This window comes from Lepisosteus oculatus, chromosome 5 (assembly GCF_040954835.1).
Source record: "Lepisosteus oculatus isolate fLepOcu1 chromosome 5, fLepOcu1.hap2, whole genome shotgun sequence".
Taxonomy (NCBI): Eukaryota; Metazoa; Chordata; class Actinopteri; order Semionotiformes; family Lepisosteidae; genus Lepisosteus; species Lepisosteus oculatus.
This window is the reverse complement of record NC_090700.1, coordinates 16,666,568-16,686,861: the sequence shown is the minus strand read 5'-3', so window position 1 is coordinate 16,686,861 and position 20,294 is coordinate 16,666,568. Positions and strand designations below refer to the sequence as shown.

Below are 20,294 nucleotides of genomic sequence, written 5' to 3'. Positions count from 1 at the left end.
ATTGATGGAATTATGGTGCTGTGCATAACAGGAAATTTTATTTTATTATGTAAATTGTAGGTTTTATAAGTTACTGTGTACATTTTAAGTTTATTATAGTTTGAAATGTACTGTACTTATCAATGCTGGTTTTTCTAACACCAAAATATAAAACGTTTTGCAGTTCTCCTGAATGAAGACCTTCATCTCCAAGTCATATGCTGGATAAGCAATATCATTCTGCACATCCAAGGTTTTGTTTATTCTTTTAAAAATACAATTATACTATGATATTGTATCTGTATGCAGGCACTGCACAATATGCACAGCTGTGAGAAAGGTTTTTTTTATTTAGTTGGAAGCTTTCTCCACTAATCAAATTGTTTATCTTAAGATTCCATGGCAAATGATGGATTTTCAATATGACCAAGACACACTATGCCTGGGGCTCATTTGGAATTAATTCAGATCAAGTACAAATGATTTAGGGGAATCCAAGCAATAAAACTGACAAACCCTGCACCATTTTATTTCCATACAATCTTCTACATGTGATTGAATTTTGCTTGAATGCATCCCTTTGTTCCAAAGAAATCAGAGTGAGTACCTGTAACCCCTGAAGGACTAAGGTGAACATAATGTATTTTACTCTGGAGTTATTTTTTTGTATGGATAAAACAAGGTAATACAAAACGAATCAATTTGCAATTATCATCTATCATTTATTCATATAACAATAACCTCTATAAAGTGCTAATTACATTCTTTCTTTAGTCTATATAGCATTGCCTAATATATACTATAGGTCTTTTTCTGTTAAATTTTCGAACACTAATGCTACAGACAATAGAGTATTTTATTAAGATTTATACCATTGTTATACAAAGTTTGCATCTCTCCTCAACAACCAAAGAATCGTCATCAGCCTCTGGAATCTGTAGCTGTTTAGGGATTCCAATGATCCAATTAAAACGATTCTAGATGCCTTGCCCGTAAAATTCAAGTTTCTTTAAATTATTGAATTGCAGCAGCTTGGTTTATATGCAGTAGTGCACCAGCACTTGTTGTGTTTAACCTCAAATCCCAGCTGAGCATTTCATACCCTTTAGTTTGGCAAACAAAACATCAGTATATCAAAAGTAAAAATGATATTTTCTTTCCACAGGCAGCACATTATTTATTCTCACTAAATCAATAATTTAGGGAATTCCAAAGTCAACCCTAAGTAGCAGAAGCAGCATATTTCTGACTGTCTTAATGAAGAGCAAGATTAAGACATTCAAAGCCAATCCTTAGATCAAATGAAAAATGCAGGCCATTCCCATGTACTAATTCCTTTATCATAACTCAGCTGTAGGTAATACTTTTGAAAGAGTGGCCTGGCATTGAGTCACAAAAATTTGGGAACATTGTGCAATACGTGAAACATCCCAGTCAGGATGTTCTTACTGCCCACAGTGGCCCCACATATTATTGATTTGCGTTTCCTTGTGTTGTTTAGTTTTTATTTAATTAATTCTATTCTATATGACTTTGGCCTTGTCAAGCCCACTATCAATGTATTTGTCCATATTATATTTTTCACTGTGAAAATGCACAAATAATAGCGCATTTGGCTGCATGTACAGTATCTTTGCCCATCAATTGGAACACATTTTTATTTTAAGTACGGTAAGTATTTTAAGAAAGTTTTAGTACTACAATATAGGTAGGCCCAAATGCGTGGCATATGCAAAGACTCCTACCAGGAAGAAAGTTTACCAGACAACCACCCAGTTTCTTTCCATGCAATTCACAGTTGTGTTTAAAACACATTGTACAGAAACTAAGAGTAAACCAAATCATAAGTAGAGTTATTATTTTTTTTTAATCCCCGCCTCTCAGTCCCATTGTACCATCAAGGCAGTGATTGTGTCAGTTGGAAGAAAGTCAATTTAGCTCTTGTCCTTGTCGGACAACTGAGTTCTGTCCTTCCTGGTTTCATTGTCAACTTCACCGTCACCTTCAGAAGTGAGGAACTGGGTCTCATCAGTTGATTCCAGACCTAGATATTGCACGGCGCTAGAAGATAAATACACACAAATTACAGTGAGAAAATGCAAAAAACAAGTGTTGCATAAAACAAAACATTTTAATGATACAGCTTTTAAAGACTGGCTTCCTTACAGAAATTTTGGGCACAAAACTAACCAGAAGAAGTATTCTCTACGATTACTTTGTTACTCTGATTCCCTAGACTATTACATTTATTTCACACATACAAAGTGCAGAATAAGATTGCAGGATACAGGCTCCCGATTGGCCAAGGGTGCCAGCAGGTTTGTGGCGATGTCAGCGAGGGATACACCTCTCCTCCAATCAGTACCTTACCTCCTGTGGTTGCTATGGAGCTTTGAGAAAGTAGAACGCTAAAGGGCTCAATGGGTGGGCCAATCTCTCCGTGTCAGCCCAGATGTAAAGACAACTGGAATTCCATGTTTAGTCCATGGTGTGAACTAAATAATATAACTTAATATATATTGATCAATTGATAATAATTCTAAATAAAAATAGGTAATATGAATTGCTTATATACAGTATGTTTAATGGGCCCATTATAACAAACACACCAAACACAGACCAAGGAATAGACAAATGCTTTAGCACATTTGAGCTAGGAAACTCATTTCAGAGGACTGAAGTCTCCTTCCACCTTCTAAAGATTCAGTTGAAGAATCTCGTGTAGTGAAGCTTCCCTTTTCTGTATTCTACTCAAACAGCATCATTACAAAAAAAGCAGTCTTCTGCATCAGAACTATATTTTTTTGTAATCTATATCTTCCTAGAAAATAATTCATGATAAAAAAGCATTATGATGGGGGCATGCTGGCGTAGTGATTTGCATTGCTGTCTCACAGCACTGGGGTCCTGGGTTCAATTCCGGACCTGGGGTGCTGTTTATTTGGAGTTTGTGTATTGTATGTTCAATGTGACTGTGGGTGTTTGCCTCACGATGTTTTTGTCTTGAAATGTTATATGTACTCTTGCTTGTATTTTAATTTTTGTTATTGTTTATGCATAAATAAATAAAAAATAATTTTAAAAAGTGTGGGTGTTTGTGTGTGTGCCCTGTGGTAGACAGGCTTTGTGCCTGTTGCTTGCTGGGCTTGCTCTGACTCCCCTGTGACCCTGTATTGGATAAAGCAGTTGAAAAATGGATGGATGGCAATCAGTTACACATTACATTGAATAACTGGATTGGGAGATCGGCTCCTCTCATAACCACTAGAGGGCACTGTTGATTCAAGCCAATAGCTAACAAGTTACTGCTTTGCAGACTATTTTTGGTCCTAACCATGAGCAGTTTTGGTCTATAGGGTAACTAAGACAAATATAGCTGCATCCTTAAAAAAACAAATAATAATAAAAATAATAATAATAATAATAATAATAATAATTGCTTACACTTATATAGCACTTTTCTGGACAGTCCACGCAAAGCGCTTTACAGGTAATGGGAACTCCCCTCCACCACCACCAATGTGCAGCATCCACCTGGATGATAGTGCGCCAGAACGCTCACCACGCATCAGCTATCAGTGGGGAGGATAACAGAGTAATGTAGCCAATTCAGAGAGGGGGATTATTAGGAGGCTATGATTGGTAAGGGCCAATGGGAAATGTGGCCAGGACACTGGGGTTACACCCCTACTCTTTTCGAGAAACAACCTGGGATTTTTAATGACCACAGAGAGTCAGGACCTCGGTTTTACGTCTCATCCGAAGGATGGTGCCTGTTTACAGTATAGTGTCCCTATCACTATACTGGGGCATTAGGAACCACATGGACCCACCCTGCTGGCCCCACTAACACCTCAACCTTAGTTTTTCCCAGGAGGTCTCATATCCAGATACTGACCAGACTCACACCTGCTTAGCTTCAGTGGGTTGCCAGTTATAAGTTGCAGGGTGATATGGCTGCTGGCTAAATACTATTTACAAACTTTTCCCTTCCCTGCCAGGACAGGTAACATGTAAGAACATTTATTTCTGCTGCTAAATCAAACTTAATTTTTATGCATCAACCCCCATCACATAAAGCATAACCAATCTGTGGGAGACCAAGACAAGACATGGTAAAACTCCCAGGAAAATGGAAAATGTTCAACAGTACTATTGTTGCTTTACCCTGTAAAAAGACAGAACTTGCTTGAATCAAACATGGGCCACCATGGAGTTGTAGTATCAAGAAGGAAATGGAAGATTGAGTTAGTCACAGCTGTGAACTGCTTCAAATGTTCAGTGTGTCTTTAAAACCCCCAGACAACAACACAGCACACCTACCCCATCAGCACAATTGGGATCACAGTCAAGCCGGAAGCCAAAATGAAGCTGAAACCAGAGAACCAGGAGACCGTGGCTGCGTAAATACTGCTGAACACTGCAAAGGAAACCACGGTGCTCACCATCTCCAGGAAAGCCAAACAAGCAAATGCAGCCCCTAGAACACATAACATTCAACAGCCTTATTACATACAGTACATACACTGATCACCAACAGAAACAAGTCTTTTAAAAACACTTATTTGTAGTTGCACAAACTTTTTTTTGAACAGACATGATGATAGGGGTAAATTCCTTATGCCGATTTACATTTGTCATCAACAGGGCAGATAAATGGGGGTTTCCTGTGTAAGTCACAGATGAGTAGTGTATGTGGAAACAATACAAGAAATACATCTGGAACACAAGCTTTGCAGATGCTGTCTTCTGGGCTTCTGTCCACTTCTTTTTGTAGAGCCTGAACAAGGATAAGCCCATTCTCTGGTCTCTGAACCTTAGGAGTCAAGTTGTCACAACTCATTCCACAGATGTTCAGTGTTGTATGACGTGGTCTCCCACATCAGGACCAGTCACTTAGGGACTGTCTTTGACTGTAACATGTTTCCAAGTTAGAAATTGTTAGCTGTAAACACCCTGGATGACCGTTGTCACAAAGGGCAACATTCTCTTGGTAATGGGGTATATTGTTTCATTTCTGTGTTTCGTTCTTGATTTTTATCAGGCTTGACATCCAACTTGTTAAATCACCTCATCACCTGTGCCCAATCAACTCTTTCACTATTTCAATGTCCAAAATCTATATTCTTTATTTTTCTGAACACGTGAAAAAAATGCTATGTTTTTTTCTAAGGGTCAGAACATATATTATACAAAATGTACATCAAAACAAAGAAGACTGCATCAAATAAGTTGTGAAGGCTCTGAAGTATGCGAAAAATAGAATACTTCCGTAGTTAATGTAGTTAAGATAGACACTACAATTCTACACTTCTAAAGGCTAAACATTAGACAGAGAAATAGAAGTTTTAGAACCTTTTTTTCCTAAGACGGATTTCTTATTCTCTAGCATTCATATTGCACTTCCTGATTTTAGTGCCATAGTTCCTATCTTAATTGAAAAATAATAAAAACTGCATTGAGAAACAGAACTAATATCAGTGCAATCTACAGCGGGTCTGTAACATAACTATCAGGATGTTTGCACTTTTGTTCTCAGCTACCTGATCTCAACAGATTAATCAACTACTTTTTCTCCCCTCAATTAAGTCTTTTACAAAGAATATTTAGAACATTTTGGTGATGATAAACTAAGGTAGTGATGTTTATGCAACCAGGTTGTTTTTCCACTGTAATGCTAAACAGTGCAAAGAACGTACCCTTCTATATTTGATGTCATGGAACACTATAACTGTAACCTACCTTGTTCAGAACTCAAAACAATCTTCGACATCATGGATCGCAACACTGGAGCTGGCATTATGGCAAAAAGCAACGGTACTCTAACTGAAAAAGAAACATGCCCAGGGGTAACAGCATAGTTCTTGAGGGTATTGCAGTTTTTTTTGGGCTGGTTTATGTGCATAAGGCAAAGCATTCACAGACAACAAAGCAATCCTGGATTTTAATGGCCTGGCTGTTTTATTGTTAATATGGAATATTGATCTCTGGCTTTTTTATGAGAGATTAATAAATTTCATTTCTTGATTCAATATTTTTTTGTCCATTTTCAACTCAAGTTAAAAGATCTAGATCTTGAGTTCTATTCTAATGCGCAATGAGATATGAAAATACTCACCAAGAAACATCAGAAGTGTGGTTTTGGCAAAGGCTGCCATCAGTAATCCTGCCATGGCTGAGACAAGGCCGATCAGCACAATGTAGATGTCCTCAAGGCAGCGGGAGAAGCAAAACACCCCAGCAAAACTGGAAAGGAAGATCAAGGTGGAAAGAGCAGAGCCATACCCAATCAGGATTTCATTCCAGCAGAGGGGGGCGTTCAGCTCATAAATGATGAACATGAAGATCCCTCCGAAATTGGCAAACTTGTGGAACGTAAAGGCGAGCATCATGAGGATGAGGAGCGTGCTCCTCTTCCTGCTGGAGGCCACGAAGAGGAGGTAGACCCTGTGGAAACGATTTTTCAAGGCCTCCATAGTGAAACCTGGCAAGGGGCTGAAGTTGGGGGGTTTCACTGTTTCTTCAAGAAAGAAAACAACGTAGAAAATGTTCAGGCAGTGGAGCAGGGCTGCTGTGAGAAAGGGCCATTTAAAGCCTCCTGCCTGTATAAAGTAGCCCGTAGATAAAGAGGCCACCCCAGACAGCAGGCCCACAACCATTTCCAAAATAGCCATGCGCACAGTCTTTTTTTTGCTGTTGTCACAGAGGTCTGCCACGTAAGCAAAACAGCCTGCTACAAGGGAGGTGGGACCCCCCCACAGGCCCATCAGAAAAGAACCAACAAGCACAATGTTCAGGTTCAAAGAGAATGAGCAGACGACAAAGTAGATTAAGGAGAAGAGAACATTTCCTATCAGGGGCAGGACGATGGCTATCTTGCGGCCTCTGTGATCGCTGTAGGACACGAGCAACAAGGAGACCACCAGGCTGGGGAACATGAAGCACAACTCACTGTATAACAAAAACAAGGAAGTCTCCTTCTGCACATCCTGTTAAAAAGGAGAGAACATACAACAGATCAAATAAAAAGAAGTAGTTGTTTAGGTAAGTATTTTTAAATAAACACATTACAGTAGTGCCTCTCCAGAAGAACAAATAAATCCATAAAACTGTCTAATATACTGTATGTTACAGAATAACTACTATTTCAAGAGCTTCATTAGCAGATCAATGTCAGTAGATCAAGCTGTTATAAGTTCTGACTTTCTTCCCCCCCATGGAAACAAAATGTTTAATTTATCCTAAGGGCAGTTACTGTACATACACAATTGAAATAATTGATTTTGTGTAATACATTTTACGAAATAAATGTAAATGTTGAGTCACAGTCTCCCAGCTTTTTATTTTGAAAGGTTGGATTCTGTGAAACAGTTGTATCATTTACTGCCAAATACTGTACTGTATATTCCTAATAAGGCATGGGATTCAAATTTCATGCAATCATGGACCATTTGTCTACAAATAGATGTGTTTCCACCTTAAAACTTATGCAAAGTTACTATTCCTCTGCAAAATATGGCTGACAACATGAATGTATAGCCCTCCTCACCCCCAAAACAGAGGTGAATTCTCTCATGGAGGATCCCTCTGTTGAGCAGTGACAGGATCCATTTTTGTGACTTTTTTTTCCCCACCCAAAAGCAGTTCAAAATGTTAAGTCACACCTATTAAGACTTTTACAGTCTAATGTACATAGAGTAAAAGACATAGTGTAATCGGAGATCTTGATAGTGGTCAATGTTACACAATGTACTATCAATACATATCAGTTTGCATATAAACACCAGCGGGGCACCGATGATGCAATTAACAGCATTATGCATCTTGTTCTAAAACATCTAGAGGACCCCGATGCCTATGCTCAGATGCTGTTTGTGGACCAGTTTTGCATTTAATACGCTGCAGCCCCATATATTGAAAAGCAAGTTGAAGCAAATGTCCGTTAACCATAACATTATAAGATGGTACTATTAATTTTTAACAAAACGTACACAGTATGTCAGGGTCAACAAAACTCTTTGCTAGTCACGATCTATTAGCACAGGTGCCCCTCAGGGCTGTGTGAGCTCTCCAGTTCTGTTCACACTTGATTGTACAAGCAGTAGTCAAAACAACTTCATTTTCAAATTCTCAGATGATACTGCTGTTCTTGACTTAATGCATAGAGGTAGAAGCTCATCTGTGTACATGACAGAAATTCAAAGGTTTGTACAATGGTGTGACAATAGCCTAATTCTGAATGTTAAAAAAACAAAAAAATAGTTTTTGATCCCAGAGAAGTTGGTGATCACTCACATACTGTATAGTAATCCACAACAAATTTATCACTCAGGTCGATTCATATAACTACTTAGGTGTACACAGACAGTAACCTGTGCTGGTCTACTCATGTTGAGAGTGTTTGCTACGAAGTTCAGCAGCGCTTACAGTATATTTCCTGCGAAGACTAAGAGTGTTTGGGGTTCAACTAGAAGTAATGCTACTCTTTTACCATGCTGTAATCGAGAGTATTATCGGATATGGTATTACAGTGTGGTTTGGTAATCTATCAGTTCATTTAAAATTGCAAATTACCCGCCTCATCCAGACAGCTTTGAAGGTCATGGGAGTGAAACAGCACCCCTCCCTGCAGGCAATCTTTGAAAAATCCATAATCAAACAGGCAGGAAAAATTATATCAGATCTTTCCCATATCTTCAACTCTGAATATCAACTTCTTCCTTCTGGCAAACATTTGAGGGTTCCCAAATGTAAGTCAAACCAATACAAACATTCTTTTGTTCCACTATCCATTAAAGCTGTCAACGCAAATGTCAAGGATAAACAATTTTTACTCTTACCACCCACTTGAGTGCAATATGTTTTGTGATGTGTTATAAATGTTACATGTTGTTATGTGTTATACTGTACATGTGCAATGTTTTCTTTAGTTTGTATTCTATTTAAATGTACAGGAGTGCTGGGTGTCCATAAAACATTTCCCTCAGGGGACAATAACATCTTCTTACATATATCAAAAATGGTCAGATAGATAGTTTACACACATTTCAGCTAGGGTAATGAATGTGCGCTCTTGTCATATACCAATACACCAAAGACCACACCACGTTTCCATTAACCATGCTCAAAAGCACATTGGTTGATCACTGCTCATAACAAACCACAACAGGCCTTTTTGGGGGGCAAAAGAGTACTTTGCCACATCTTGTGTATTTTCAGAAGGTTGATTTTTCTGAGGATCCCGAAGCAATTTCTTACAGTACACTCTCTTACCAAGGATTCTACTCACATCGTAAAGTTTTTTCACACTGCTGTCATTGCTCATGCACTGGGAAGAGCTTTGAGTTCTGGGATAACTGGAGTTGGCAATCTCATCCCAAAGTCGCTGGTATACATACTGCTGCAGTACTGGATAAGTCAACAGACTTGCAAACGCAAAAATGCCAATCACGGGTTCTACGAGGAAGAACCGTTTCATTCTGTTCTTGGAGTCCGGCACTCTCTGTAGTGAGGAAGAACAGGAGAAACACAGTCAAAGTGAAACAGAAGGCGAGTAACATTAATTACCTCCTAGGTGTCTCAATGGAGGGTGCAAATTAATTTTACCATATAGAAATTACTGCTGCTCAAAATCTAAAACTTTTAGATTTTCTCCCCACATTACTTGAAACAGAAGCTGGCACTGTGGCACAGTGGTTAGTATTGCTGCCTTCCAAACCATCTGTGTTGCAGTTTATACAGTCATGTGAAAAAGAAGGTACACCCTCTTTTAAATCTATGGTTTTATATATCAGGACACAAAAAAAAATCATCTGGTCCTTACCAAGTCCTAGAATTAGGTAAACCTCAGGTGACAAACACATAACAGATTCCACTATGCCATTATTTAACACAAAATAAGACAACATGCAGAATCCATGTGTGAAAAACTAAGTACACCCCATGATTCAGTAGCTTGTAGAACCACCTTTAACAGCAATAACTTGAAGTAATTGTTTTCTGTATGAGTTTATCAGTCCCTCACATCGTTTTGGAGGAGTTTTGGCCCACTCTTCTTTACAACATTGCTTCAGTTCATTGATGTTTGAGGGCATTTTTTTTTTATGGACAGCTCTCTTAAGGTCCCACCATAACATTTCAATGGGGTTGAGGTCTGGACTTTGACTTGGCCATTCCAATACCTTGATTATTTTCTTTTTCAGCCATGCAGTTGTAAATTTGCTGGTGTGCTTGGGATCATTGTCCTGTTGTTGTTGTTGACCCAGTTTTGGCCAAGCTTTAGCTAACAGACAGATGGCTTCACATTTATGTCTAGAATACTTTGGTATGAAGAGGAGTTCAAGATCAACTCAATGACTGCAAGGTGCCCAGGTCCTATGGCTGCAAAACAAGCCCAAATCATCACCCCTCCACCAGCGTGCTTGAGGGTTGGTATGAGGTGTTTGTGGTGATACCCTGTGCTTGGTTTTCGCCAAACATGGCATTGAGCATAATAACCAAACATCTCCATTTTGGTCTCGTCTTTCCAAAGGACATTGTTCCAAAAATCTTGTGATTTGTTCAGATGCAACTTTGCAAACCTAAGCTATGCCACCATGTTCTTTTTGGAGAGAAGGGGCTTTCTCCTGGCTACCCTTCCATGAAAGCCATACTTGTTCAATTTTTTTCCCGATCGTACTGTCATGAACTTTAACATTTAACATGTTAACCGAGGCCTGTAGATCCCTAGATGTAGCTCTTGGGTTCTTTGCGATTTCTCTGAGCATTATACGGTCTGACCTTGGGGTGAATTTTCCTGGGATGCCCACTCCTGGGAAGATTGGCAACTGTCCTGAATGTTCTCCATTTGTAAATAATCCTTCTCACTGTAGAAGGATGGATTTCAAATTGTTTGGAAATTACCTTATTACCCTTCCCACAATCAACAACATCAACAACATCAACAACATCAACAACATCAACAACATCAACAACATCAACAACATCAACAACATCAACAACATCAACAACATCAACAACATCAACATCCATTGCTGATGTCTCTTCTCCTTGGCATGGTATTAACACACACCTGAATGATCCAGACAACCAAACTGCCAAAAGGTCTGCTTTTATAGAGTTTGTCACACTTCATGATGATCAACTAATCAAGTGCATTTGATTAAGGGCACCTGGCTGCAAATTACCTTGTTACTTTAATTCCTATGGAATTCCTAAGGGTGTACTTAATTTTTCCCACATGGTTTCTGCATTTTGGCTTACTTTTTGTTGAATCAATAATGACATAGTGAAATCTGTTATGTGTTGTCTGTTATCTGAGGCTAGATTTGTCTAATTATGGATGTCGGTGAGGACCAGACAATTGTTATTTACTGTATGCCCTGATGTGTAAAACCATTGAATTGAAAGAGGGTGTACTTTCTTTCACATGACTGTATATTCTCCCAGTATTTGTGTTGGTCTCCTCTGCTTTCCTCCCATTGTACAAAGACAAGATGTTAGGTTAATTGGTATTTGGGAAAAGTGACCCTAAGGGTATGTTTGGGTCTGTGTGCCCTGCCTTCTCTCAAATATTGCCAACACTAAAAAAAACAAACCTCCTATATATACTTTCAATGAAATTGTAGTGACAAAACAATTTATTTCCTTTTTTAAAATACATTCTATGCTTTAAATATATTACGACGTACTGTACCACCCACCTAGTTTTCGCAAAAAAAACCCCGACATTCCCACCTATTACTTTGCAGTATAAAGTAGCATTTTTATTTAAACAAAGACTGGAGGAAATGTATTCTATAATAAACAATAATATAATCACAGGGAAGTGCCTACAAATAAGTTTAGTATGAAACGAAGAATTACTGTATGCTTGCAAAAAATACGGGAAAACTGAGAGAATTGTGTTTAGACATATTCACATATGTCATTTTTATAATACCAGTTCCATATGGATATAAAATACCACGGCATAGAAATAAATTATTAAAATGATAACAACTAATGTTCTTAACAGTTTTATTGTATTTTCTGAATTGCACTACAATATACACGCACCACTACGGATTATAAGCATAACATCAAACCTAAAGCCACATTTTATTTATCTGTTTATTTTATTTACACTGTTCATGCTTCAAATATTATGAACTAATAATTTGACTAAAGGTACGGTTTCCAGTTTTAAAAGAGCATTACTAACACCATATGAAGAAACTTGTTTGAGGAAAGAAGTCAGTAGTACAGGTATTACCATAAAATAAACTATAGGTACCGCAATTTTCTAAGGTTTCAGTTTGTCTTAGGAACTGAAAACATTCTCTTTTTATACTTTTACAACAATACTTGTTTACGGACACAGCTTATCGCGAGGAAATGATCATTTGCGGACTGGCATTTTGGAATCGCAATAGCTTTTAAAATGTAAAAAAGATAAATATCAGAAACATAAAGCATCTTAGAACGTCGACGCTTACATAGGAAATTACATACACTGTTTTTCCAGGTTTCTTAAAATTGGTTCGTTTTTACTTATTGTTCGCATCCGTTATCTCTCCGCTCGTCTCGCTCGAACAAGGACCAGAAACTAATTTTATGAATTATTAATGCGTAACGTTAATAAGACAACTTTTCAGTTGTTTTCGGATTTCATAAGCAAAAGTTTTCACTGACTATGCATTCAGATGCTTCATCACACCTCAACCGACACTTGCCGCGGATGAACTTGACAATAAAAGTACTAATTTATCGACAAGATGTATGTTTTTTGCTTTCTTTTCATTTCGGCTGTTATTTTGCAGGGGTGAATTAACACACTTACTGTATCAATTTCAGTGCTGCTCCTGTGCACATGTTAATTGAATTGTACATTATGTATGTATAAGGACATAATGTTAAACGGACAAAGGCCATTGGGGTCCATCTAGGCCAATTGTTCCCAGTCCTGGTCCTGGTTACCCACACACCTGTTCTTTTTGTTCCAGCCGTGATCCCCAATTACACAATCAAACCCTTCAATGACCTAATAATAATAAGATAATCTGAAATGTTTGTTCCCATATCTTTAAATATGTTTAACTGTTGTATTATGTAAGTGAAATAAAATCCCAAACTCTAGTCTAGAAACAAAATGCAAATATTCCAATGAAGCAACTTCCTAGAACAATTAGGCATCAATCTAATTATGGTGGGATGGAATGAAAATCAACAGGTGTGTGGATCACCAGGAACAGGATTGGGAACTACTGAACTAGCCCATTTGGATTTTATAGTTAAGTGATTCGTGGGTATCAACCAGCCGTTGAAAAATGACAGGTTATCGACTTTGACGACACGGCTGGGTAGCTTTTTCCAGACTGCGACAACCCTTCGTGTAAAGAGATGACTTACATTATTTATTTTTTTATTGTTCATAAACATAAGCCCAAGGAAACCTAATTCTATATGACATCTGTATAAAATACAGTAGTATGCCGGTTAATTTCGTGCTCTGGTTGTATCTGTGTGTGAGCAAGTTACACTGTACAGGTATGTTGTATTCCCAGTTGTATTATATACAGTAATGGGGAAATACAAACTACCGTGCTAAAACGCCTGAATCAGTGTTTGTTTATTTTCCCGGTAGCATGTTTTACTTCAACAAATTGCTAAAGGAAATTCTGGAAAAACTTTTTAAACTACTTAGGACAGTGCAATGTATATGAAATAAGTACTAATTGCATTGCCTTTAATAGTTTTTTCTTACAATTACATTCTGTAGCACTTTACACCCCGAAGGTTCCCAGAACGACTTACATACAGTATACAGTAGAGGGCACAAGTCATTTACCACTGTAGTGTAGCAATGGTCATGCGAGCCAGACCCTGGGTTAACTACAATATAATTACCCAAACACATCCTCTACAAAACGAGTCCTTGCTGGCACGCTACTACGACCTGCAGTACCCTTCTGTATATACTGTATAAGGAAATTAATTTAAAAAGTACAGTGCATATTGTATAGAAATCTTAAAATGGAAGAAATAATTGCATATCGTGACCAAATGTTATATCATGCTAATTAAACCGGTATACTGTTAATACAGTAGATAACATTTCGCAACTACTGTATACTAAAACTACAAAAAATCGTATTGTTTTAAAAAACTTTGTTTCAATATTAAAAGAAAGCAAACCAAAGTTACTTACCACAGAAGCTATTTTTTTTATACAAACATGCATATAAAGCATGCACTGTGTAAATTTTATTTTTTAATTTTGTAAACTACAAATTAACCAAAAGCGTAGAGAAAGCGATGAATTCGCGGCAACCCCAGGTACAGTAAGTACTTAGGGGATCACTTGTCAGACGTTTATCCCGCAAGTCGCTAAATGCTTCGGTGTTACGTACCTACAGAATAGTCTTGCCTTAAAGCTGAACCTCAAGTGCTTATACTTTACAGTATGTATATGAACAGAAGGGCGGGATGCATTGTCACCGCTGGTCCTGAAGCGACAAGGCAACTTCGACATCCCGGAAGGGTTTAACTCGTTAAACAAAAACAGGATAAGACGATGTAGAACTGCGAAAAATATTAAAAGTTGAAAAGTGTGTAATGCTTTGTGTCGGGAAACATCAGTTTAGAACGTTGTCTGACATAAGAAAGGAGGTGATATTGTACCTCCTTTCTTATGTCCTGAAGGCAGGTCATGTTTGCAAGGTGCGGCAGCAGCAGCTATGACAACGAGGCGGTGCCCTTGCCATAAGGAATGAACTCGGAAAAAAAGGCCACTACTTCAATATTTAAATTAATAACTCCCAGTTTTTCCACTTAAAATTTGAACAATTGTTGTGTCTAGTATCTAAACAGCAAAACACAATTTTATAAATGCGAGATATTACAGAAATACAGAATAATAAAGTTGGTGACAGAAAAACGCACATCCTGCCAAGCTGGTAATAAAGTTTTGTTCTGTTTATTTTGTTCTGTTACAGTAGTACTAAGTACAGTAGTATTAAGGGGTGTAGTCATAGGTATTGACTTCCGCACAATACTGTTCCCTTAAAGTAAATACAAACGTTGTGCAAATGCGTAGGAGAGCCACAGACCTTCAGAGCAGTGAAGGGCTGGGATAATGGCAATGCTTTATAATCCTGTCCATACGGTTAACACTTGGTACTATTACCCGGCTAACAGAATATTCTTTTTTGTTTTAACAAATACAACAATTGTATACTGAGCATCAAAAGTGCTTTTGTTGTCACTTGTCATGTATTATTTGTTAATAAAAAACGATTTTGAATATTGATTAAATGTTTCTGGCTTCATTTCAATTGATTATTGAGAGACAGTGATACACTCCAGTGGATTTGTTGCATAAGCACTAATTACACTCATTAGTGAAAGATTATCTGGAAACAGGTGATGAGGTTATTTAACCTATTGAACGTCGAGCCTTGTGTAAATAAAAAAAAAAACAAGAACAAATCAATATAACCTGTTTATCAAGAGAACCACTATGTGTCACAATTGGAATGTTGGATCAACAGCTCAGCTGGACTCCCTGGCAGTGGAGCCAAGACCCTTTCAGCAATGAATCAAGTGTTCGTGTTGACCACCCTGATGGACATCCACAAATGTGGCACAGTCATGCAGAATGATATGGTCATTGTTGTGTAGAGGAGACCATCACATTTGGCTCTCCCCATCTGCTCTTGTAGTGATTAATGGCAATCTGACTGTATAGAGCTACATTGATCAAGTCCTGCGATCTATTGTTTGCTGTTGTAACAACAGTCCAGCGGTCTTCATGCTGCTCATGTGACATATTTCTTGTGTGATGATATTGTGTCCACCACAATGTTCTCTAAATGTCCTACTCACCAGACATGAACCCCACTAAACATTCATGGGATGAGCTGGAATGATATGGGGCATCTGGGGGCTCTGTAAACTGTAGTCAATGATCAGACATGTGCTTGTTCAGGCTGTGCGAGAGAAAGGGACTGTCCGACGAGACAGCATTTGCATCGTGGTGCAAAGCATATTCTGCTTGTATTATTTCTCATTTCAAAAGAAATTTGTTTTTTTTCAAATTCATGAAATTTGTTTACTTTCACAGTAGACCTCCTGTAGATCACAAATTCTAATGGCATAATGGATTTGTCATTCCTTAAAGCCTGTGCACCTGCTACAAGAAATAGTCATTTTCCTTGTCATTTTGTGATATTACTATTGTTCGCCAATATGTTAAGTTTAATACTTAGACAAATTGGGGCATTTTAAACTTTTCATGGTCTGACTTCAAACCTAAATCTACAGGTCACTGTACAAGTACAGTTGTGCGATGTTTGCACAATCCTAGCCTGATTTGCCTAATACTCTATGCAGTAATGTCCTGTTGGACGTCACTGAGTTTCTGTTATACAGAACAAAATCTTTGCTTTAGAATTCAGTTTTCATTCTTTAAGCTTCTTAAGGCTTTGTAATGGTGTGTGTTAAGTGGTGGTGTTGGGATCTTAGCATTTGAAGCTCTTGAGCATCTTAAATTACATGTAGAGAATTCTTGGCTGGCCTCATTTGCACCTATACTGATAAACAACTGCAGACATTTACATCCTTTTGCATTCTTGCTGTGATACCTGTAGGTGGGTAGCATTTGTTATTTTTACTGGCAACATTCCAAAACTGGGTTTGTTCAACCTAACATCTTTAAAACACCAAGGGCTTCTGGATTGCTATGTTTAGAATTTAGTTACCAGTATTTTGTTTTTTTCAGTTTTAAAAATAGAGTACATGTTCTTGCCCGAATACAGGAAGCTATGGTACAGCATTGTCCATAGCTATACAGTACCTAAACAAAGCAGAGCTGGAAGTAGGTAAAGAGGAACTGATGCTTAATGTGATGTAAAAAGAGGCAAAAATGGTGGGGAAAGAGCACAGTGGAGGAAAGTATAAATGCACTTGGTGGAGTATGCGTGCATATACAGTATAATGCACTGGACTTGTTTTTTAGCATTATGTGATTTGTTTTATGCTACAAATATGAGGGATGTGTTTTTAATGGATGTATGTTAAAATATTTTTTAATTAAAAAAAAATGTGTTTTTTTAATATACCCAGCAACACAAAGACGTTCTTTGTGGGGAAAAAAAGCAGCACAACTGACATTCAAAATTGTTGTTTGTATTTTTGTAGTCATTTCACAAATTTGTCAAATGGTTCATGGAACAAAAGAGAGGACATGAGTTGAATTAGTTTCTCCTTTGTTTTTAAAAGTAGACCATCGTATGTTCTTAAAGGTAACTGTAGGTCAGAAAAATCTGAGCTGCACTGGGTTCTTGAGGAAAGTTAGATAACTAAATATTCTGCTAAGCTTGCATTCTAGTGTCCAAATATATCAATTTTGTGTAGTTTGTCAGTGTGGTGTCCACATATATCCTTTTTTCTGACAAAGCAGTCATTATTATATAATAATGCAAATGCTCATTTAATGTTGCAGTTGACCTACTCAGTTCTGAAGATATATCTCTGCCTGGCTTTTTGAGGGCCTACATAATAAACTGTGCTATAGAATCCCCAAAGTTGTGTGCCTCTTTTTTCTCTGGTCTTTTTTCCCGTTTCAACATGCTCCCTCTTCCTTCTCCAGGTGACATAATTCTGCCTCATTGTCAGTAATTCAAAGTCTTTAATCTTACTTGAGTCCTCATATTTGTGTGCGGCACGTAGCCATCTAAACGTTCATGCCTTTTGTTCCAGATCTCTTATTTTAACTAATACCAGGAATTATTTAAATTATGAGATTGCCTTAGTCATTAACAATGGCTGATACTGTATGCTACAGTATTTTAGTAATAACACTGTTATTGGAGTAATAATAATAATAATAATAATAATAACAATAATAATAATAATAATAATAATAATAATAATAATAATAAACTTTATTTTATATAGCCATTGACAGAAGAGAATTTGCAAACCTTGGGAATCAATTGATCACCTGTTGTGGAAATGTACAGAGCATGAGGGGGAAGTGTTAGAAACAGGTAATTCCAGTTTGAAAAGATTAGCTAAGTGGTCAGAGAGGCCTAGATCAAGGGGAGGGCAGTGGGAGACAAAAGAGTCATTTACAATAATTAAATCTAAGGTGTGTCCTTTATGTGTAGGGGTACAAACAAACTGAGTAAGATCAAACGTTACAAATGAGATAATACTGCTGTTATTACTAAGAGCACGCAAAAGGTTACAAATAAAACAAGACTGTCTAGTGTGTTTGGATCAATAATCCACTAGAATTCAAAGACCTTGTCCAGCCATTCCTTGAAGGAAACCAGGGTATTAATTTTACCAATATAACTGATTAGCTTGTTACACACTTCTACAAAATACTGCCATGTTGTTAATGGTATGCCCTGACTTCCAGGATAGAACTGGATATGATCCTGGGATCAACAATATCTGTGTCCAAACAAGTTACAGTATATGGGCCAAATTCTTCTCATTTGTAACATTTCTTATGTTCTAATTATTTAGTTTCTACTTGTGGACATTTGACAAATTTGATAGGGAATTAATCTTGATGCCTTACTTTGATTTCAGTTCAGTTGCCTCCATATACTGCAAAATTATATACAGTACTGGAAATGGGGTCTCAGCAATGCGTACTATTTAAGTTACAGCACTTTCTTTTCACAATCTATCCTATTGTGTAATACATCCTATCTTACCTAAGGTAATCTGCATTAAAACCATGAACTATGAAAGTAGGGCAAATTACAAGCTATACAGTGGTATGGAAAATTAATTTGCATAATGTAATCAAGACAATGCAAGGTATAGCAATAACATACAGGGGTGAACAACTGTACATAGGTTTGTTAATGTTCACACTTACCACACTGATGTTTTGACTGAAAGACAGTTTTTCAAGTTCTTCTGTGCTGTAGGTGTTCATTTGGAATGTACTGTATGTGCCTAAAGCGCCCAGTCTCTACTGCACTCACCAGTCTCTTCATGATAGAAGTCTCAAAGGTTCTGCCTGTGCCAGGTTTCGGTATGGACCGTAACCTCATCCACTGCCCTGAAGGTAGCTAGCTACGTCTTGTTCCCAGGAGTGAAATGTCTACCTCAGGCATTTATTCATACGTGTTTAGTGGCTAGTATGTTGTATAACAAAAGTAATTGTAATATAGTCTATCACATTAGAAGTAAGGAGTAATATAATCTCCCAGTTTTTTATTTTATATATTTGAATTCTTGGAATATTGCAATGTAAAGCACATGAAACTTAAGAAGAGTATAAGCACCAATATCAAGGTGGCAATGAAAGAGTAAAATATAACTGGAAACATAAAAAAGATTAAATATTAAGTATTAATAACTACATTGTCTCTCTGTGTGAGCAGATCACTTTATTTCATTTTAATTTTACATGATTAGGCAGCTCACTAGTTCACTGGGAATTGTTCATTTACGACAGACATTATTAATTGTTGCTGTCAAAGTGTCCAGATCCTGTAGCAGTGTGCTGCAGTTTCTGGAAATATTTTTAAAAGGATTTTAATGTTCAAGAAAATGTGTCTATAGAAATAGCACAAAATACCTAACATAAAAAGCTGAATTGATTAAATTAAACAATTGCTGACTGAGCCAAGCTAAGCAAGCAGAGTTTTAAGTTTTATTACCTTAATGAAAGCAATGACCAAGAAACCTAAATGATTTTTTGCTTCTTTCAAATAAATTATCGGATATAAGGAACTCCTGTCTGTAGGGCAGAATTACATGACCATGATAAAGAATATGGTACAGCTGGACCATCCATCACACAGATTTCTGTTATTCTGAGGCTTTTCCCAATGAAAAACGCTGCAAAGTTAGATACAGTGGAAGCTCTGTTCTCAAACACCAGCTTTCTCTAGTCTGTGATTACAACTGTTTAAAAGGAGAATTGGAGAACTGCTGGCAACACAGAAGTTGAAATTTAAGGAGCTTTAAAAAACATGTTCAGTCTTAAAATGTCCATAAGAAAGTACTTTAACCCTTGGGCTGGAGTGCTGCAGGGTCTTCTGGCATTCTGTTAAACTAAGCTCTTAATTTAATTTAGCCAATTACAGGCTTCATTTGTCACGATTTAAGGTGACTTCTAAGTACAGATTGAAAATGCCTATAAAACATGAAGGCATGGAGCTCTTCAGGATCAGCATTGAAGAATGCTTTTACACCATAATGATCAGAATAAGAACATGAGAAAAAGTTCTATTTACAGATGGGGGCCAAGCATTTCTATAAAGAAAGGTATTTCATCTTCACAAAAAATCCTGACATGAACAAAA

At 37.4% G+C, this 20,294-nt stretch overlaps 1 protein-coding gene across 3 annotated transcripts; it reads right to left on the bottom strand.

Annotated features, from left to right (window-relative positions):
- Positions 1-680: 680 nt before the first annotated feature.
- On the bottom strand, positions 681-14,419 carry slc46a3 (solute carrier family 46 member 3). 3 transcript variants are annotated; one of them, XM_015341806.2, is made up of 6 exons: positions 14,370-14,419; positions 9,269-9,481; positions 6,098-6,968; positions 5,722-5,805; positions 4,303-4,459; positions 681-2,040 (listed from the first exon to the last, which is right to left on the bottom strand). In XM_015341806.2, the coding sequence occupies exons 2-6, from the start codon at positions 9,455-9,457 to the stop codon at positions 1,914-1,916; spliced, it is 1,428 nt and encodes a 475-aa protein (XP_015197292.1). In that variant the 5' UTR covers positions 9,458-9,481; positions 14,370-14,419; the 3' UTR covers positions 681-1,913. The 3 variants fall into 3 exon arrangements, with proteins under 3 accessions (XP_015197292.1, XP_015197291.2, XP_015197293.1); XM_015341805.2 differs by lacking the exon at positions 14,370-14,419 and adding an exon at positions 14,168-14,359; XM_015341807.2 differs by lacking the exon at positions 14,370-14,419 and adding an exon at positions 12,800-12,889.
- Positions 14,420-20,294: the final 5,875 nt, after the last annotated feature.